Source organism: Setaria viridis, chromosome 9 (genome assembly GCF_005286985.2).
Source record: "Setaria viridis chromosome 9, Setaria_viridis_v4.0, whole genome shotgun sequence".
NCBI lineage: Eukaryota > Viridiplantae > Streptophyta > Magnoliopsida > Poales > Poaceae > Setaria > Setaria viridis.
Window position 1 is genome coordinate 12,704,541 of NC_048271.2, and position 18,400 is coordinate 12,722,940.

The window sequence follows — 18,400 nt, forward strand, 5'->3', positions numbered from 1 at the left end:
TCCACCAATACTTTTTTTTTATTAAGCTTCTCTACAATTTGTGAGAAACATTTGCAGGAGTGTGCCATACTCGCCACAGAGAAAAAGTGGGGCAACCTATGGCCAATTGGCCATGAATCCCCTAGCTCCTTTCGGGTACACATGGCGTACGTGGGTACTAGTTGGGGTACACACATGGAAGCACGCGCATGTCCTCCATTGGCCACCTACAGGCCGTCCTACACGCGGTTCCGGCGTACGGCACCACGCTCATCAAGCACGACTCGCTGGACGTGCGATCATCACAGGTCCTCGTCGTCCAATGGCACTCCATACGGCCCCATGGGTTGCTTGTCTCCAACGAATGCATCCACGGGAGAGAGGACCAACCACTTGCGCTCGACACCACGCGCATGCAAATCGTCGGGTACTGAAGTAGCGTCCACGCCATCTGCATGAATGCGCCCAAAAAAGCTCGCCGCATGCAGAAAGGGCCATGGCTGGCGGCACTGTCTCCCTTTTGAGGCCAGAACTCACATCGAATCCCAAGCGAGCCATAAGCTAGCAGTGGGAGCGGGCATTATTGCTTGTGTCGTGCCGGGGCATGGCGGCGCCGGCGCCGGTGGAGGTCGGCGCGCAGGGCACGGTGGGCTCGCTGGTGCTCCGGGAGGTCGAGTACTTCCGGAGGGCGGACGTCGCCGGCGGCGGCAACCACGGCAAGAAGAGCAGCAGCAAGGATGCAGCCAGTGGTGGTGGTGGCGGCGGCGGCAGCCCCCGGGGCAGCAGCAGCGGCAAGAAGCAGAAGAAGAAGGGTGGTGGTGTAGGCAACGGGTCGTTCTTGCCGAGGATGTGCTCGTCGGCGGAGGTGGCGGATTCCCCCGGCGGCGGCCGGAGGGAGCGGCCCGCGAGGATCCGGTACCGGCCTCTGCGGGAGGAAGGGGACGCTCTGGCTCACGAGGACTAGCAGGCATGGCGTGCAGCAGCTGATGCTGATTGGTGGACATGCCGGATGGTTTGTGCCGGATGTCTGTGTCAGATCCGGAGAAGTGTATGTGCCGATAGATACTGGATGATTTCTTGCCATTTTTCTATTTTGGCCTCCCCTCCATTCAGTGTTAGTGTTTATGACTATATCAGAAAAGTATGTATGAGTGTATGACTTTTCGTTTAACTTGTATCCATCCATTGGTTTGACTGCTTGTGTTCCAACTTCCAAGGATCAGATAAGCCCATGGTAATCTATTTTGCTAGCTATTGACTTGACACAGAATTTGAGTCAAATTTGGTTGCATTACAATAATGAAGAATGTTTTTTTTCCATTCCGTTCATTTTACTTATTAGTCCTGTATTTGGACAAGGTGAACAAAAGTTTTCATGCTTAATCTTCTTTAACTTCTTGAATTTCAACTAACTACTAAAATTTTGCTGCGAATACTTCCCCGGAAAACTGTACAAGCAAAGAATGCCTGTGTCAGGAAGGTGGTGGTGCATTCTGTGTCAGATCGTACGTAGATTCTTTTTCTTAAGAACTTTAAAAATGTATTTTAAGCACAGAATAATTGTACAAGGTAAATAGTACCCTTACCCCTTGGATTCCTCTAAAGCGCTGCACCTGACTACTATTGCTCCAGAATCAGGTTTAACAACTCCAGAACCAAAGCAGACTTCTCTCTAACAAAAAGACAACAGACATTTTACTTCGATCATCATCAGAGGCAGATGTTTCCCGTAGTGGATGGATGGCACACAAAACCGAAACAACTATTTCACTACATATTCAGCCTGCTTAGGTTTTCCTAGCTTTAAAAAAAACTAATTACCACCATATATCAAATGGAAGCCCTTCATTTTCTGAAGGCGCATAACAGCAGGTCCATATGACCATCTTCAGTGCCCAAGTGGTGTAGAAACGTGTATGATGAGATGCATGGGCGTAAGTCCCTGTGCATCAGACATGATTTACTGAATGCTTAATAAATTTATGATCCACGAACCAACATAAGGGAGCAAGAAGACCAGCTATGCAACAGTTCAATTTTGAGTCATGGTTATAATTCTGAGAAGAAAATTGTCTCATAAGTCATATGCAAGGCAATTAGACATAACCTTTCACCAAAATCTTTCCTTTTCTATGTGGTTTTATAATATTAGGATACCTCATGTTTTCATTCAGTTTTTCTCGATAGAAAATGCTATCTTAGCCTACTCCATGCAAGAATTGCTAATCCAGTAATCCTGGACGAATTATCATTAACTCATAAGTACAAGGTTCACATGGAATGCAAACCTACTCTTTCATGGCAAATTTGCCCCTTCCCGACTAATTCTGTTACTTCTGTTGTATATCTAACCCTATCAAGAATCAATTTAACAACTGCTGCACCGTAGTTTCTAACTAATGACAAGCAGGAAACACAAGAAAAATGGTGATATGTACAGGAGCTACATCACTCAGTAGAGAACTCAAACAGCATCGTATGCCGGTACTTCTCACCAGGGCGAATGACAATTGATGGAAAATTAGGTTGATTAACAGCGTTTGGGAAGCCTTGCGTCTCAAGGCAGAAGCCAGCATGCTTCCCATAAACCACACCTCCTTTGCCCACAATGCCATGAAGAAAATTTCCAGTGTAGAACTGCACTCCAGGTGCATCTGCCCAAATGTCTAGGACCCTCAAGCTTGACGGGTCTACCACTTTTGCCACATGTCGCAAGCCTAACCTCAGTTCACCAGAGTCAAGCACGTAATTGTGATCATAACCACCAGGGACCTGATCAATTCTGCTTCCGATCCTGTTCCCAGTCAGAAAATCAAAGGGAGTGCCGCTTACTGGCATGAACTCGCCTGTAGGTATTGAGGTTTGATCTACTGGTGTTATCTTAGAGCCCCATATCTGGACCGAGTGTGGAAGCACATCTCCTGAGTTGTGGCCTGCAAGGTTCCAATAGGTGTGCTGTGCTAAACTGATGGGTGTGGCCTTGTTCAATGGTGTGGCTTCCATCTCAAGCTTCAGTGTTGCACTTGGAAGAATGGAATATCTGGCAGTAACAGAAACATCACCTGGGTAACCTGTTTTTCAAAGCATTAATATTCGTCATATTAAGGCATTTATACAAAAATGCTCAGAGAAGTTAACTGTCACAGTACCTTCCTCTCCATCTTTACTATGATACTTAAAGGTGATTGAAGGGTTGTCCCCTTTGTTATATTCAGCAACTTCCCATATAGTTTTGTCAAACCCTTTAAATCCACCTGAATAAGGAACAGCATGCATTAGTTAATGGAACATGGAATCAGAAAAAACTGAAGAGGCATAGATATCTTATGCATTACATCCCGATTCTTCAGTCATTTAGAGCCAGGATTGTTATAAGAAATAAGACATTATTAATCATTAGTTACAGTTGCATGCTGAAATAGATTTTAAATAATCCACTTATGAAATGTAATATTCCAATTTTTTCGTACCATGAAGAGTGTTTGGTGGGTTGTTGATACTCAGATTATGCTGCACCCCATTTAGAGTGAACTTTCCATCCTTGATCCTATTTGCAACTCGACCAACAATGCAGCCAAAGTAAGGTGACGTTCCATTCTGATCAAAGAAACTCACATTGTTAGAACCAAAGCAATTCTTGATCACTGAGATATATGTAATTACCGATTTACAAACTGCAGATAAACAAGAGTCATAATTGGGACTAATCCCTAAAAGGAAAAGGCACTTTAAAAAAATAAGGCCTACCAGGAAAGCATTGCAAAAAAAATTAGGAATAAATCCCTTTCACACCCACTGTGCTGGGGTAACTTTGGCTACTTTCGAAGGTCATTTTGAAGTTCAGGGATTGAGTTGACTTCTGCAGAATAGAAATGCTAGCAGACAAGAATATCAATGCTCCAAATCATTTTCATTCTAGAAATCTTATTTTTGAATCTTCTCAACAGAGAAAAAGGGCATACCATACCCAGTGCTGAAAACTCCCATACCAGTTGGGGTTTAGGGAACGGAAGTTTTGAGGTAGCCTTATCCTTGCTTTGCTTATTTAGCAAGGTTTAATAAATCTTTTCAACAGAGTATTTGACGGAAAGGAAGCTAGCATGCAAGGTCATCAAGAACTTCTATTGCAGAGATTGCTTTCTTAGTTATGAGAGAACAATGTGTTAAATAAGTTGCCCAACCGTATACAGGAAACCTAAAATTGTCAGCCATACAAACCAAGCAGGTTTCATGTTGTTAAATGCGGTGTGGTGTGCCCAGTGGAAGAACAAGTAAAATGGCATTATGCAGAGTAGCAGATTGTAAATGGTCAGAAGAGAAGTACCCTTTTCAGAACAATTTTAACATGCAATTAAGAAAACTTCTCAAAGAGATTTATAAGGGGACATTGGTGATTCTACCCCTACTCTAAACTTCAATGGTGATTTTACCCCACTTTTTTCAACTTTGTGATTTTACCCCTACTTTTTTGGATTGAACCTACCATTTGCCCCTGTTTTGGATGTCTGTTAGATGAATGAGATTATATGAATTAAAAGAAATGGAAAACATTTGGAAAATAGGGGAACAGACCAAACTACCCCTGATCCGATCACTGTCGTGACCCTCACCACTCGACGGCGGCTTGCATCCAAGCGAAATCGAGGCGGCAGCGGGGGGAATCGGCACGGGTGGAGCCGTGGAGGTGCGCAGCGGCCTCCCGCGGTAACGTCGCGTGGCGCGGAAGGCAGGCCCGCGGCGGCCTACTGCAGTAGGCAAGCGCGGCATGGGTGCATGACTTACTCACACTAGGGCCAGACAAGGGCGAGCGGCGCAGCGAGGCTTGCTTGTGCAAAGCCATAGCAGTCTGCATTCGGCGGGCAATCAAGCCCGCGCGGCGGCGGTGGCCTGCGGGAGCAGCGTGGGCAGCGCCGCACAGAGCTGAAGCGTCCTCTGATTTGTTTGTGTGTCATTTCGCAAACAAATAGGAAAGCAAATTACGGAGGAAAGCAAATAACAGTTTCGCAGCAGCGGCTAGCCCTGGATCTCATCTTTATGTGCAGCCGACAACAACTTTTTGAATATAGGTGCAAGTTATGTCATAACGATTCCAAAATGCCATCAAACTTTTGACAATATCTGTCCAAGTTTGCTTAGATTTGAAGTTTATACAAATTTTATCATGTTTTGCTGTCAAATTATTTTAAGATCTATCAAATGTTATGTAAATATTTAATGTCAAAATAGGGATAAACTATGAGCACTTAGAGAAAAGTAGGGGCAAATTCACATGGGCATGCTAGTCTTTTTCAGCTGAATTGACACCGTTAAGTGCTATTAACGGAATAGGGGCAAACTCAATCTTCGTTTTGAAAAAGTAGGCGTAAAATCACAAAGTTTGAAAAGTAGGGGTAAAATCACAATTGAGCTCCAAAATAGGGGTAAGAACACAAAAGTAGTCAGAGGAACACAACAACACACAGTGATCCAGACATCCAGAAAATTAAGAATACAACACTTAAAAGCAATACTAGTTAGCCTGAACTAGAAACTTGAAGTTACAGAATTTGAAAAGTACGATAAAAACAAAAAGAGATCAGATTAATGGACTTGCAAAGTACTCCCTCCAGTCAAAAAATTAGACATTTTGGACATGACATGGTATTCAATGGGTATCTTTGACCACTATTTATATCTGAATATCTATATGTAACTCAACAAATGTATGAGGAATTTGAGTGTTTTTAAGACAAACTATGCATATGATTTTTAAGACATACTTCAGAATTCAGTACTGCCAGCAACCATACCATTTCCTGGTTTCTATCATTAAACAATTTTCTGCACAAGGCTAGCAGTGCCAGCTGGCTACCACAATGGAGTTTGGCAAAGTGTGGCTAATGCTGAAAAAGGATGTGGTTTGTGGAAGAGTCACAGAGGCTTAATCTTCCACCAGTTGTTTCTAAAGTAGGTGCTGGAACATCAACTCATGCTACCATTACGTAATATGCAAGACTGAAAGATTTCAGAAATAGGAAAATATGTACAATAACTTACAGTTCACCGAATGAAACTCATAACTACAAGCTAAGGTAATGAACACATATTAAAACAAAGATTAAGTGTGTGACTGAGTGTTGAATAGTTTCAATGTTATTTCAAGATTAAACGCTATGACTTAAAATTATGCTGGCAATTTGAATCATAACTTAAGGAATTGTTAAATCTTTAACAAATGGCACTATAACTCAGATCTTAGGAGGTGAAAGTTGTCAGTGGCATAATCATTAAACTCACACCATATTATTAGTGCTATAAGATACAAGAGTGAGGCAGATCTAAACCATATGAGGCTTCACTTTTAAATTTCTTTTTGCACTTCAACTTCAAAAGGATAATTTCCTTCTGCCATTGAACAAACCTTTATTATCCCATCTACTTCTACAAAATGACACTTGTCTTTTACCCCTACACCATATATGTCCATTTCCTTTTCACCATTCATATCCTTTGACCATGATGAAAGATACAAAAAACAAAACCTCATGGCAATGGAACAACCAAATGTTTAAGTATAGTTGATTTAAGAGTTCAATACAACAGCAGCCCTTAAACTTGTCTCGAGATGCCATTTAGGTCCACAAACTTGCAAAATTGAAATATGGCACCCCAACCTTGTTAAGTCGTGCCACTTAGGTCCATACCCCTTCGATGGCCTTTTAGATCTGAGGTGGCACGCCGACGTTGTCGGTGTTTAGACCCGGCAACCTACGAGGTGGGTGCCCGAGGTAGTGTTTTGGTTAGTGAGGCTCGTCGAGATCAGGAACTCGAAGGTAAACACAGACACATGATTTAGACAGGTTCAGGCCGCTGAATAGCGTAATACCCTACGTCCTGTGTGTTGGTTGAATTGAATTGCCTTGGAGGGGGTCCCTGCCTCACCTTACATTGTCGGGGTCAGGGTTACAGGTCGGTTGTTTACAAGAATACTAGTCGGATTCGACTGGACGAGTTCTACTCTTATTGCTACGAGTACTTTTCTTAATCCTCGACTAGTTCTTGTCTTGCCACGTATACTACGCCGTCATGCGCCATAGTCTCCATGTCAGATATGTCTCGGTGTCCAGCCCTGTATTTAAGACTGTCCAAACCTTCTGGTGGGCCCATAGATGTACGTACGACAGACGTGACGCCACATAGATGCATATATGCAAAAAAGCCCTTGATTTTTATCATCTTCTACATCCGCATCCTCCTCCTCATCTAGTCGCCGGCAGTAATGGCGACGCCGGCGACCGACGATGCTACATCCACAGGGGCGACGTTGCCTCGCCTCCTCCACATCCTCGCCCGCACCTGGCCCTCAAAGCCCCAGCCCCTTCTTCTCCTACCTCCCCCTCGCCATTTTTTTCTCCACCGCAATAGAGCCCGGCCGCCAACTCAATTCGCTGAGCTACGGCCATCCCCATCAAATCCCCCGCACCCAGAGACCCTAGACCTCATCCACTATGCCCTTGAACTGTCCTCATACAGCCCCGGCAACCAGACCGCCGAAATCAGGCGGATTCCCGACCGCCCAGGACCACCCATGCCACCACCGACCCTCACTGCCAGCAGCTCTCCCCGGACCTCCTTCGACGGAACGAAGCCCCAAGGTGAGCTTCCTTGTGGCCCAGCGTTGGTCTCCGGCCCACCTAATCGTCTTATCCGTCACCGCCGTCGCCACAGCTGCCGGCCATGCTCTAGTGAGCCTCTGGCCATGGCAAGTAGTGCAATGGATGCGCGTCGTCCTGTAGATTCGTTTGGTCGTGTCCTCACCAGAGGAGAACCTTGCCGCCAGCGGGATTTTGCCGGTCAATGCCGCCGCCCGTCACTCTGCCATCGATAGCTTACAGGCCGCTGGCGCGCTCTGGTGAGGCCCCAGCCATGGCAAGCCCATGGTTGAGTGTGGCTAGTCGCGCTGAGCACGTCAAGTGCCTCCTCACCGCCGGCTGTCACCTCTCCGGCAAGCACCCACCGGTCAAACGCCCGCCGACCGTGTTTGGTTGGAGGTGGAGGGCATGGAGATAGAAGATGATAAATTTGGAGGTCTTTTTTGCATATATTCATCCATGTGGTGCCACGTCAGCATGCTACACCAGATTTCGAAGGGGTATGGACCTAAGTGGCACAACTTAACAAGTTTGTGGTGCCAGATTTTGATTTTGCGACTCCGTGGACCTAAGTGGCATCTCAAGACAAGTTTAAGGGCTGCTGGTGTATTTAACTCTTGATTTAACACATTGGATGCTAAAAATAGAACTTACAGACAAGGTTAAAGCATTTATTACTGGTAAAAGTATTTTAAAGATGAAACCTTTCCATTATAATACTGTAGTGACGAACATCATTTTAATTTTCTAAAGACATGAATAAATCAATTTGCTGCACTTTCTCAGAAAAATATTAAAAATCTCTATTTTATCTTTATTCTAGTACTAACTATTACAAAACGCAGGCTATAACTGAAGTAAACTACGAGCCAAAATAAAAAGGGATCCTAGCACAAACGCTGAGACATTTACACAAGCCAACCAAAAATATGCCGCGCTTGAATGCAGAAGAAAACAAAGCTGTTGCATAAGTTGACTTCCAAAAGTCAGAAACCAAGAAAATATCTTCTTGCAGACCTAACTCTAATCCCGCCGAGATCTCGGAGAAAGCCAAATGTGCTAATTAATGGCTGCAAATCGGAATGCATGCATCAAGAACTCACCAGATACGGATCCAGAGTGTCGAATCCAAGCACCACATCAGCGAGAACCCCTGGGACGAAAACAAGCAGACCACCGCGAGCAAAGATTCAGAACCACAAACGGCGTAAGCAAGCAGAAACTTCTCAAAAAAAAAAGAAAGAAAAATGCACCTTTCTTGTCCGGGACGAGGAGCGAGGTGACGGCGGCGCCGACATTGGTGAGGCGGACCCGAATCCTCCCGCCGCGGAGCTCGAAGAGCTCCGGCGCGGGCGGCGGCGCCGGCATGGAGAGGAGGAGCGGCCTGGGAGCGGTCCCGCTGAGGCGGAGCAGCGGCGTGGGGGCGGAGAAGATGGTGACGGAGGCGAGGAGGTAGACGGCGGCGAGGAGGACGAGGAAGAAGGGCGGGGTGGCGCGGAGGACCCTGGCGGCCGCGGGGTGAATCTGGGGCTGGAGATCCCGGAAGCGGTTGGACGGGAGGTGGTGGAGGAGCGGCTGCGGCTGCGGCTGCGCGCGGGTCGGGGTGCGAGGGGTCCGAGGGGAGAGGGAGTGATGGTGGTGGTGGTGATGGTGAACTCCCACCAGCTGCTCCATTTTCTCCGGCGCTCTGCGTCCCGATTTCCCGGGGTTTGGGGGGCTCAGCTTTGGAGCATCTTCGGTGGCGACGGCCGGCGCCCGCCAAGGGGACACGAGGCCGCTGGAGTGAACGCCGTTTACCCACCCCCGTGTTCTTTCTCCCACAGGCTCAGCCGCTCAAGCTCAACAATCTGCCTTACTGCAGTTGGGATCTTGGGGGCACGAGGTCTTTGAGACCGATGCACAAGTCACCAGCCTTTGGGGGAAAAAAAAGTCCGGCTACATACAGTATTAAATACTCCTTTATTCAGTGTATGGCAGTGTATGTCTAGATGTATAATAATATCTATAATATAGCTAAAAATAATCTACAATTTGAAATGGAGGGAGTACGTTGGAATCTTAAAATCTTAACGGAGATAGAGTTGAGGGAGGTGAATCATGTCGGAACATATCTCACAGGAGTTGGAGGAGGATGAAGATTGAGTGGGGCAAAATTCAAGTGTAGGAGAGGGAGGAAGCATACAGGTGTTAGACAGCAGTTTCATAAATAAAAATAAAGAATTACCATATCATTAATCATAGTTTCACGGATAAAAAATAGAGTATTATCATATCATTAAGTATCATTAGATGATCGTAACTGTACATGTCCTTCGGTGTCAAGTCAGTATGTCATCTCTTTGCCCCAGGCCACTTCCATTTCGAGTTCTCCTTAAATTTTAAATTTCTTAGCAACTTCTCAACGTGAAAAGTAAGAAGCTTAAATAAACATCAAACTTCTTGTGCAGCTTCCGAAAAGTCAGAAAGCTGAGTTTATATGGGAAGCTGAAAAGCTCAGTTTTTCGAGTTTTTCGTAGCTTTTTAATCTAAAAAACTAAACACATTTTCTAAAAGCTAGTTTTGGCTTTTCAGAACCAAAAAGCTACCAGCAGCTTTTCAGAAATTAAAAAACTGCAGCTCAAATAAAGAGGTCTTAATCTGGTTCGAAGATTGCAGTGGGTGAACCCGCACCGGCATTAGTCTACGAATTGACAAACTTAAACTGGCTCGCCCTGCCTTTTGCATATTGACTCGAATCGTTGAAAATGCTCTGATGCTACTCTTATCTACGAGAAGTCAAGAATAGCAGCCAAACATCCCCCAAAATTTTCGACTAAGAGCAACTTTCAAGAAGCAGGCAGAGCCTCATACGTCAAAGTTTTCTTTCTATGTTGAATACCATCCGCATCCGGTGCTCATGCAACCAACAAAGTACCGTCCTAAAATGGGAGGGATCTAAGGAACCTAGCATAGCATTGCATGCTGACCAGCTGAGCGGCCCATCTTTAAATATGTAATGTTTAGGACAAGCTAATTAGTTTTTTTTCACTAATTAGCATATTCTAAGCGGCATACTTAAAAACGGAGGAGCATCAGGCATCAGCTGATTAGGGAACCCCATATATTATAAAATCATACGCCAAAAATAAACCAACTTTCAGTAGAAAGGGTTACTTCACGTTCATGTTTTTACTTAAGTATTTCTTTCACAGAAGAACAAAACCTCCCCTGCGAACTGCGATCCCTCTGTCAATCAAGCCCACAAGTCTTGCATAGAGGGAAAGCACAGAACTAATCCAGCTACCACCTAGTAGGGTTTAACAAGATCCCATAACATCAGTGATATCAAAATCCTCCTTAAAGGGACCTCACTTGGTAATACCTTTTATTTATTAGTCTGGCTTCCTTCATGTGCTCTACTGGAAGATTAGAACAAACCTGCCTCTGCCTAGTATGTGAGGAAGGCACAAAGTTTTGGTACGCAGCGGCGTGGTTTATAGGCCCAACATGTTCCAAAGGGCCCAACTAATAGCAGCAGAACCAGCCCAAAGGCAATTGGAATTTGCAGGAAGCTGATATTTCCACAAGTGAAGAAAAAGTCAACCAAACCATCTTTGTAGTCTCCACACCAAAACTCCTACAAATTGTACTCCACGCAAGTTCAGCAAAAAGGCATTGAAAAAACAGATGCTCTGTAGGTTCTTGGTGACCACAAATGTAGCTATTATTTCCAGCCTATCTTCATAACAAAGTAACCATTAGTCACAACTGATTATCCATAGGTACAGTTAAAATTACGGCTTAGTAACCTGGTAAAGAACCGATTCTTCATAAGAAATTTGAATCTCCACAATTTGTACATAATATGAATGGTTCCAACAGGATTTAACTAGTGTATATGAACAGAACTATAAATGTGTGCTACCTTCAAATTTCTCCGACGTCTTCTCCATTTCAATGCAAAATAATGTCTGAACCTCAGCCAGTGTGTAGAATTCGTCCTAAATTCCATTAAAAGTAAACTGGTGATACTCTGACTAAACCCCTGTCTTGCATTCATTTCCAACTGATTAACTAAAACATTAACTTCTTGAAAACGAAGTGCTACAGGCCTGTCTAAGATCCAAACAAATTCTAGGACTAAATACTGAATTCGAAACTCAAACAGTCACTTCAGGTTAACACAGCAACAAGGGTTAGCTGAAAACAGTGCATTAAGGTTCATCGAGATGCAATAAATGATCAAAGCTGAGAAATGTGTCATTTTAAAATTGAATAGATTCCACTGTTGGTGGAAGACTTCTCAAAGACTTGGCGGAAGACTTTGACCTGGTGTGTAACTTCACAAAGACTTGGTGGAAGACTTTGACCTGGTAGCCTGGCAGAGTGGCAGTATATATAGTATATAATATATCAATATTGATCCTAAGAAGAAACAGCAAGTTCAATAATCTGCACTATGGACATCTCCAGCTACCTGGCTATAGGTGGCTGGTTCATCCAGGTTATCTTCGACAAGTATCTTTCCTACAAGCTCCAGAGGTGGGCAGTCAACTGTGGCATCGACCATGAGCTAGACAGGCTTCGTGTTGCTTTGCTTCGCACACAGTCAGTTCTCCATGGAACTGAGCTGGCGCCCACACTCTCCCACAGCTCTCTTCCATGGATGCGGGAGCTCCGAGATTGCATGTATCATGCAGAAGATCTCCTAGACAAGCTTGAGTACAACCGCCTCCACCATGAAATGGAAGAATCAAGTGCAAATGGGAGCAGCAGTAGCCCAATCAGCACCTTCATGCATTCCCGGTTTCGCAACCAAGGTGCCCCAGCTTCTAGCCCGGAGCCATGTTGGGATAGATCAACCAAGGTAAAGAATGAGATGGTAAATCTATTGGAGCGTATTGAGCAGGTTGCAAGTGGAGTTAGTGAAGCACTCAGCCTACCCAGGAGCATCAGGAGCAACAATTGCAACACCATGACTAGCTCAATAATCCATGGGAAAATCATTGGGCGGGACTTCAAATCCCAACAGTTGGTAACCGCTCTAACAAGCTCTCAGGATGAGAATCCAGTCTCTGTTGTCTCTATTGTTGGGGTAGGTGGCATAGGCAAGACTGCTCTAGCACAGCATGTGTACAACGACACTAGAATAACTGAGAACTTTAATGTGAGAATGTGGATCTCTGTTACTTATCTCTTTGACGAGTTGAGGATCACAAAAGAAATGCTGGAGTCAGCTTCCAGCAGTCGGTTTAGGCATGATGGCACAACAAATTTCAATAGACTTCAAGTGGCGCTGACGGCAAGGCTTGCTTCAAAACGGTTCCTCCTTGTCTTAGATGATGTTTGGAACAATGACAACATTACAATAGCAATAGAACAAGAGAACTGGCAGAAGCTGCTAGCCCCCCTAAAGGGTGGAGCAAAGGGGAGCAAGATACTTCTGACAACTCGGTCACGTATGGTGGCTGAGATGTTGCAATCGTCCTATATAATTTGTTTGGAGGCCTTGCTAGTTAATGACTGTTGGTCCCTGATAAAGTCTTGTATGTTTGATGAGACAAGCCACAACATCAACTCACAATTGGAGAACATCGGAAGGAAAATCGCTGAGACACTCAGTGGTCTTCCTATTGCTGCAAAGGTTGTAGCTAGACACCTGAAATGTAAACACAGTGTAGATGAGTGGAAACAGGTCTTGCAGAGAAATGCAGTATGGGAGGAAATCATGCCAATTCTAAGGACAAGTTATGACAATCTGCCACCACACCTAAAACAGTGCTTTGCATATTGCAGCATCTTCCCCAGGGGCTGGGAATTTGAAGCTGAGCAGCTGATTCTCCAGTGGATAGCACAAGGTTTTGTACACCCAGATGGTTGCAGGAGAATGGAGGACATTGGGAAGGAATACATAAATGATCTGTGCAATAAGTCCTTCGCAATTCAGAAGAAAGAATTTGTCAGCTATTATGTGATGCCTCCTGTAATTTATGAGCTTGCAAAAGCAGTTGCAACAGAAGAATGCTTCAGAATAGGAGATGATGAATGGACAAGAATCCCATCATCAGTACGCCATCTGTCAGTGCATCTAGATAGCCTTTCAGCACTTGATGACACAATCCCATACACGAACCTGCGCACTCTCATTTTCCTCACTAGCAATACAGTGGCTCCAATCAAAGCTTCCATCCCTCAAGTAGTTCTAGATAATGTAAAAAGCCTCCGAGTATTGGATTTATCACCATGCATGATGGACAGACTTCCTGATAGCATACGGCAATGTGTGCATCTCCGGTACCTAAATATCTCATCAACTACCATCACCACACTACCAGAATTCTTGTGCAAACTCTACCACCTGCAGGTTCTGAATTTATCAGGTTGCAGGCTTGGAAAATTGCCTTCCAGAATGAACAACTTGGTTAATCTAAGACATCTCACAGCAGCTAATCAGATTGTTTCCTCCATAACAGACATTGGCAGGTTGAAATGCCTTCAGAGGTTGCCAATTTTTAAGGTTACCAGAGAGCAAACACAAAGCATAGTTCAGCTTGGGTATCTACTAGAGCTCCAAGGATCCCTGCAGATCAGAAACCTTGAGAATATCAATACACCTGATGACGCAAAAGAAGCCATGCTGTGTAAGAAAGGCCAACTATCTGTGCTGCAGCTAATGTGGGCGCCTGATCGAGATGAGGTAAATACAAATAGGGAAGAGGATGTGCTAGAAGCCCTCCAGCCACACGAAAATCTAAAGAGACTTGACATCATGGGTTGGATGGGAGTCAAATCCCCTAGTTGGCTTGAGAACGAATGGCTTGGTAATCTTGAGCATATTTTCCTAAGTGGCTGCAATGCATGGGAGCAGCTTCCACCACTTGGTCAACTTACTTCCGTCAGAACAATCTGGTTGCAGCGTTTGAAAATGCTGAGGCAGATAGGCCCAGAGGCATATGGCAGTAGCAGCCAACAGGAGCCTTTCCAGTCGCTGGAGGAGCTGGTGCTTGATGACATGCCAGAACTCAATGAGTGGTTATGGAGTGGCCATACGATGATGAATCTACACAATGTTGTGATTAAGGATTGCAAAAAGCTCAAAGCACTGCCTCCAGTACCTCCTAATCTTACAGAGATAACAACTGCAAAAAAAGGGTACTGGATGCCATACCACCATGATGTAAAGTTGGCACATGCAACCACTGCTAGATCCAGTGTCTCATCCCTTTGCATATTCAACTGCCCCTTGTTACTTGCAAGTTTATCCTCACCAACAACCAGTGAAATCACTGCAAGCTTTGGGTTACTTAGAAGCATTATCACTGATCAAATGACAATACTAAGGTCTCCTCTTTTAAGAGAAAGGCTTGAGCTCATTGAGAGCCTAGATATCCAAGATTGCTCAGAAATCACCTCCTTCACTGCACACGATAACGATGTTCTCCTACAGCTAAAGTCACTCCAGAGCTTATGTATAAGTGGTTGCAATACTCTGCAATCACTTCCTTCAACCCTGTCCAGAATACAGTCACTGTATAAGTTGGTCTTATGGAACTGCCCTGCATTGGAATCACTGCCAGAGGAACCTCTGCCACTATCCATTAGGAAGATTGAAGTTGCACTCTGTCACCCACATCTCAAGGAGAGACTGATAAAAGAATATGGCGTTGACTGGCCGAAGATTGCACACATCCCTTGGATCGAAATAGATGGTGAAATTCTGCAGCAGAAATTGCAAATAGGAACATAGTATATTTTCTCATCCTCAAACTTAGAATCCAATGTCGATAGATATTCCCATGTCGATGTAACTTTAATTTTAGGAAAGCAACCAAATATTTCTAAACAAGATTATTTTAGCTCAGAGCTTCACAAGTACTACTAGGTAAACTATCATAATACTTCTGAAAATGATAGTATCAGGTAAGTGCAACTTGATATTTTTAAGGAATATCTTTAACCATTCATTCATGCTGCCATCTCACAAAAAAAATCCAGCTTGTAAGATCTTAGCGTTTCAGGTAAAAGTAATGTCAAATCTAATTCAAATTGATCAAGTTGAAGATGTTGAATCGGTAAACTGTGCAAATGAAAGGAATTATGTGTGGTAAGCCAAATAATGAGTTAATGTAAATTAATTTAGTTGTTTAACTTTAGACAAAACTCCTAGATGCTTCTCAAGACACAGGATAACTGAAACATATATATTAATAATATTCAGTAATTAGCATATATATTCCAAGTTCATAATCCAAAAAAAAGTACTAGCATCTGGAAACATCCACTATGATTCAAGATGTCCAATGCACCCACATATATTTTTACGAGAAGTGTAAATTTAATATGGGAAGCTACATAATCATCATGGCTAAAATTGCAATTATACCAAGACCCAGCAACAGCAATTAACAAACTAACCTAAAAGGTAAAAGGAACAAGGGTACCATGGAACTCAAGGCAACCCAACTATTGGACACATGAAATGTGTAAACCCCTGGTCTGCTGACTGACAAAGGGGGCAAAATTTGCTTTTGATATAGCTCAAGACATCCTAATTGATTCTTCTGTGTTCATACACAACTTGAGCTTAGGAGCATCAGAGCACCAGTCAGAAACCAATTTGCCTATTCTTTTGTACAGTGAGCATCAGTGCCACGCCGTGTACAATCATTGTAACCAACACTAGAGAGAAATGCCCTTATCTCCTGTGTGCTGGTGTTGCTTGCCTGCAGCAGGCGTTCATCTTCTTCATATATAAGATAGGGAGCTTCATCTCTTGTCCTTGAAAGCAATTTCGATGCACCTCTCAATACATGGTATTCCCAACCTTGAACATCAATTTTGATCATAAGAACTCGCTCAGTATCTGGAATGACTTCATCCAATGGAATTGTGGAAACCACAACAGCAATTCCTTCATTAGACTTGAATGCTAACTTTGCACCAGTTGCAGAAATAGCACTGTTGTCAAGTCGGCCAATCACCTAGGTCACCACATTTTTACTCATAAGTTACGTATAAGGCAAGATAGAAGCAATATCCAGACACATAGAAAGGAACCTGAGATTTCTACAATATGCATAACCTCACATGAAAATAAGAATCCGAATAATTGGCAAGCTGTAACATCTTATGTGCATGCATAGCTTTTTATGCACTTATGTCTCCTCTAATTATAGTCCCACATGAATGTTAAAAAAATTAGAAAGGATATAAATTTCCAAGAAAAATAGTAATCATGTAATGCAAGGTTCATTGTGTCATTTTAATAATATTAAAATAGATCAGTATGAGACTGGAATATTGATTTTTTATATAAGCTTGTTCCATCAGTTACATGACATTTATGTAAGCTAGTTCACCAATAACAAGAGCAAAATACTGGAATTATAGTTCAGCATGAAAAAGGTGCCTATTTATTTGTGTAGCATTTTCCATTTCCAAGCGACTCCATTTAGCAATAATAGCACCGATAGAAGATGAATAGATTGAACATTCTAATGATAACTTAATATGTAAGAGAAAACCAAACTCACAAACTTCAGTACATCAAACAAGAAATTATTTGCATACGAGCACCACCATCACCCATAATAAGGGACTCCTCTATGCACCATAATAGACCAGAAAAAGCATGGATATTCAGTTGATCCTTTCAGGAGCGATGTAATGGGTTCAGAAGTGAAACATTGTTCTGCATTGTCTTAAGGTAATATCTATGCCATTCTCACAATTGCGGTAGCAAACAAACTAAAATGATAGTGTTTAATGATCCAGATTTTAAGCCCATGACACACATCAAGAACACAGTTTAAGGTAATTTTGCCAAGTCTGAGCTTACCCCCACAATAGATATGCAGTTATGATATAATACTCGATTGAAGAAACAGCCATTAAAACTAAGTAAGCAGCTCATAAAAACTAGGCTCCGAAGCACTACCTTATGCATAGTGATGTTCCCAAGTCGATCTGAAGCCGCGGCGTGATACACCACAAGACGGTCCTGCACCCGGTTGAGGTACACCCCGTCGCAAATCCGCTGCAGGTTCTCGAACACGGGCTCGAACGCCACCACCCGGAACCCCATCACGGCGGCCGCGAACGACGCCATGCCGACATTGGCCCCCACGTCGACCACGACCCCGCTGGACGGCCCGCCCCTCCCCACCTCCCCGGCGAGCAGCTCCTGGATGGTCTCGGAGATGTCGGGCTTGCGGAACCGCTTGCCCTTGAGGAGGCGCGCGATGTTCTTGTGGGGGTGGTCGGGGAGAGCTCCCATGTCGGCGAGCGAGTAGAAGAAGGGGTGCGGCACGCCCTCCACGAGGTTGGCGACGATCGGGGAGGCCTGCGGCGAGGCGTAGCAGTCGAAGGGGCGGCCGTGGAGGGGGAAGGAGTGCGGTAATCCCAGTAGCTGCTCCTCAACGGAGGAGGAGGAGGAGTCGGCGGCGTCGGCGGAGGTGGAGGTGCTGGAGAAGGTGAGATCCGGGGCTCTGGAGAGCGCGAAGAGGAGGAGCAGCAGGACCGGGAGGATAAGCAGGAGGGATTTGGGAGTGGAGGAGGAGGACGCCGCCGCCGCGGGGCTGGCGTGCCGGCGCCACGCAGCGGAGCGCCACGACGCGCTGGGCGGCGCCGGGGCGGGCGGCGCCGGCATTGGTGGAGAGAGTCTGGGGCTTTGGGAGGAGCAGCCGGCGGCGGCGAGCGGGGGGCGAATCGGCGGCGCCTGGCTTTGCGCTGCTCCTCCGTCGGTGCCGCAACCGTGTCGCGGCGCATGTGGGCCCGCTTGGAACCCGGCTGCTAAATATTGGATGCTAGTT

At 44.7% G+C, this 18,400-nt stretch overlaps 4 protein-coding genes across 4 annotated transcripts; 2 read left to right on the forward strand and 2 right to left on the reverse strand.

Annotated features, from left to right (window-relative positions):
* Positions 1 to 347: 347 nt before the first annotated feature.
* LOC117837208 (uncharacterized) lies at positions 348 to 1,178 on the forward strand. The gene has a single exon (XM_034716795.2). It carries the CDS (start codon positions 584 to 586, stop codon positions 941 to 943), a length of 360 nt encoding a protein of 119 aa, XP_034572686.1. The 5' UTR covers positions 348 to 583; the 3' UTR covers positions 944 to 1,178.
* Positions 1,179 to 2,198: 1,020 nt separating this feature from the next.
* Positions 2,199 to 9,480, reverse strand: LOC117837206 (uncharacterized). Its single transcript, XM_034716793.2, has 5 exons — positions 8,864 to 9,480; positions 8,714 to 8,763; positions 3,450 to 3,576; positions 3,129 to 3,233; positions 2,199 to 3,050 (listed from the first exon to the last, which is right to left on the reverse strand). The coding sequence occupies exons 1-5, from the start codon at positions 9,282 to 9,284 to the stop codon at positions 2,428 to 2,430; spliced, it is 1,326 nt and encodes a 441-aa protein (XP_034572684.1). The 5' UTR covers positions 9,285 to 9,480; the 3' UTR covers positions 2,199 to 2,427.
* Positions 9,481 to 12,031: 2,551 nt separating this feature from the next.
* LOC117835285 (putative disease resistance protein At3g14460) lies at positions 12,032 to 15,724 on the forward strand. The gene has a single exon (XM_072290742.1). The coding sequence runs from the start codon at positions 12,049 to 12,051 to the stop codon at positions 15,334 to 15,336; it is 3,288 nt and encodes a 1,095-aa protein (XP_072146843.1). The 5' UTR covers positions 12,032 to 12,048; the 3' UTR covers positions 15,337 to 15,724.
* A 52-nt stretch (positions 15,725 to 15,776) lies between these two features.
* Positions 15,777 to 18,385, reverse strand: LOC117837207 (uncharacterized). The gene is made up of 2 exons (XM_034716794.2): positions 17,527 to 18,385; positions 15,777 to 16,570 (listed from the first exon to the last, which is right to left on the reverse strand). Exons 1-2 carry the CDS (start codon positions 18,235 to 18,237, stop codon positions 16,211 to 16,213), a joined length of 1,071 nt encoding a protein of 356 aa, XP_034572685.1. The 5' UTR covers positions 18,238 to 18,385; the 3' UTR covers positions 15,777 to 16,210.
* Positions 18,386 to 18,400: the final 15 nt, after the last annotated feature.

Coding starts and splice junctions, on each gene's coding strand:
- LOC117837208 (XM_034716795.2), top strand. CDS start 584: ATGGCGGCGCCGGCGCCGGTGGAGGTCGGCGCGCAGGGCACGGTGGGC.
- LOC117837206 (XM_034716793.2), bottom strand. CDS start 9,284: ATGGAGCAGCTGGTGGGAGTTCACCATCACCACCACCACCATCACTCC. Junction 8,764..8,863: donor CCTCGTCCCGGACAAGAAAG/GTGCATTTTTCT, acceptor TTTTCGTCCCAG/GGGTTCTCGCTGATGTGGTG. Junction 3,051..3,128: donor TAGTAAAGATGGAGAGGAAG/GTACTGTGACAG, acceptor TTTGAAAAACAG/GTTACCCAGGTGATGTTTCT.
- LOC117835285 (XM_072290742.1), top strand. CDS start 12,049: ATGGACATCTCCAGCTACCTGGCTATAGGTGGCTGGTTCATCCAGGTT.
- LOC117837207 (XM_034716794.2), bottom strand. CDS start 18,237: ATGCCGGCGCCGCCCGCCCCGGCGCCGCCCAGCGCGTCGTGGCGCTCC. Junction 16,571..17,526: donor GGAACATCACTATGCATAAG/GTAGTGCTTCGG, acceptor GTGGTGACCTAG/GTGATTGGCCGACTTGACAA.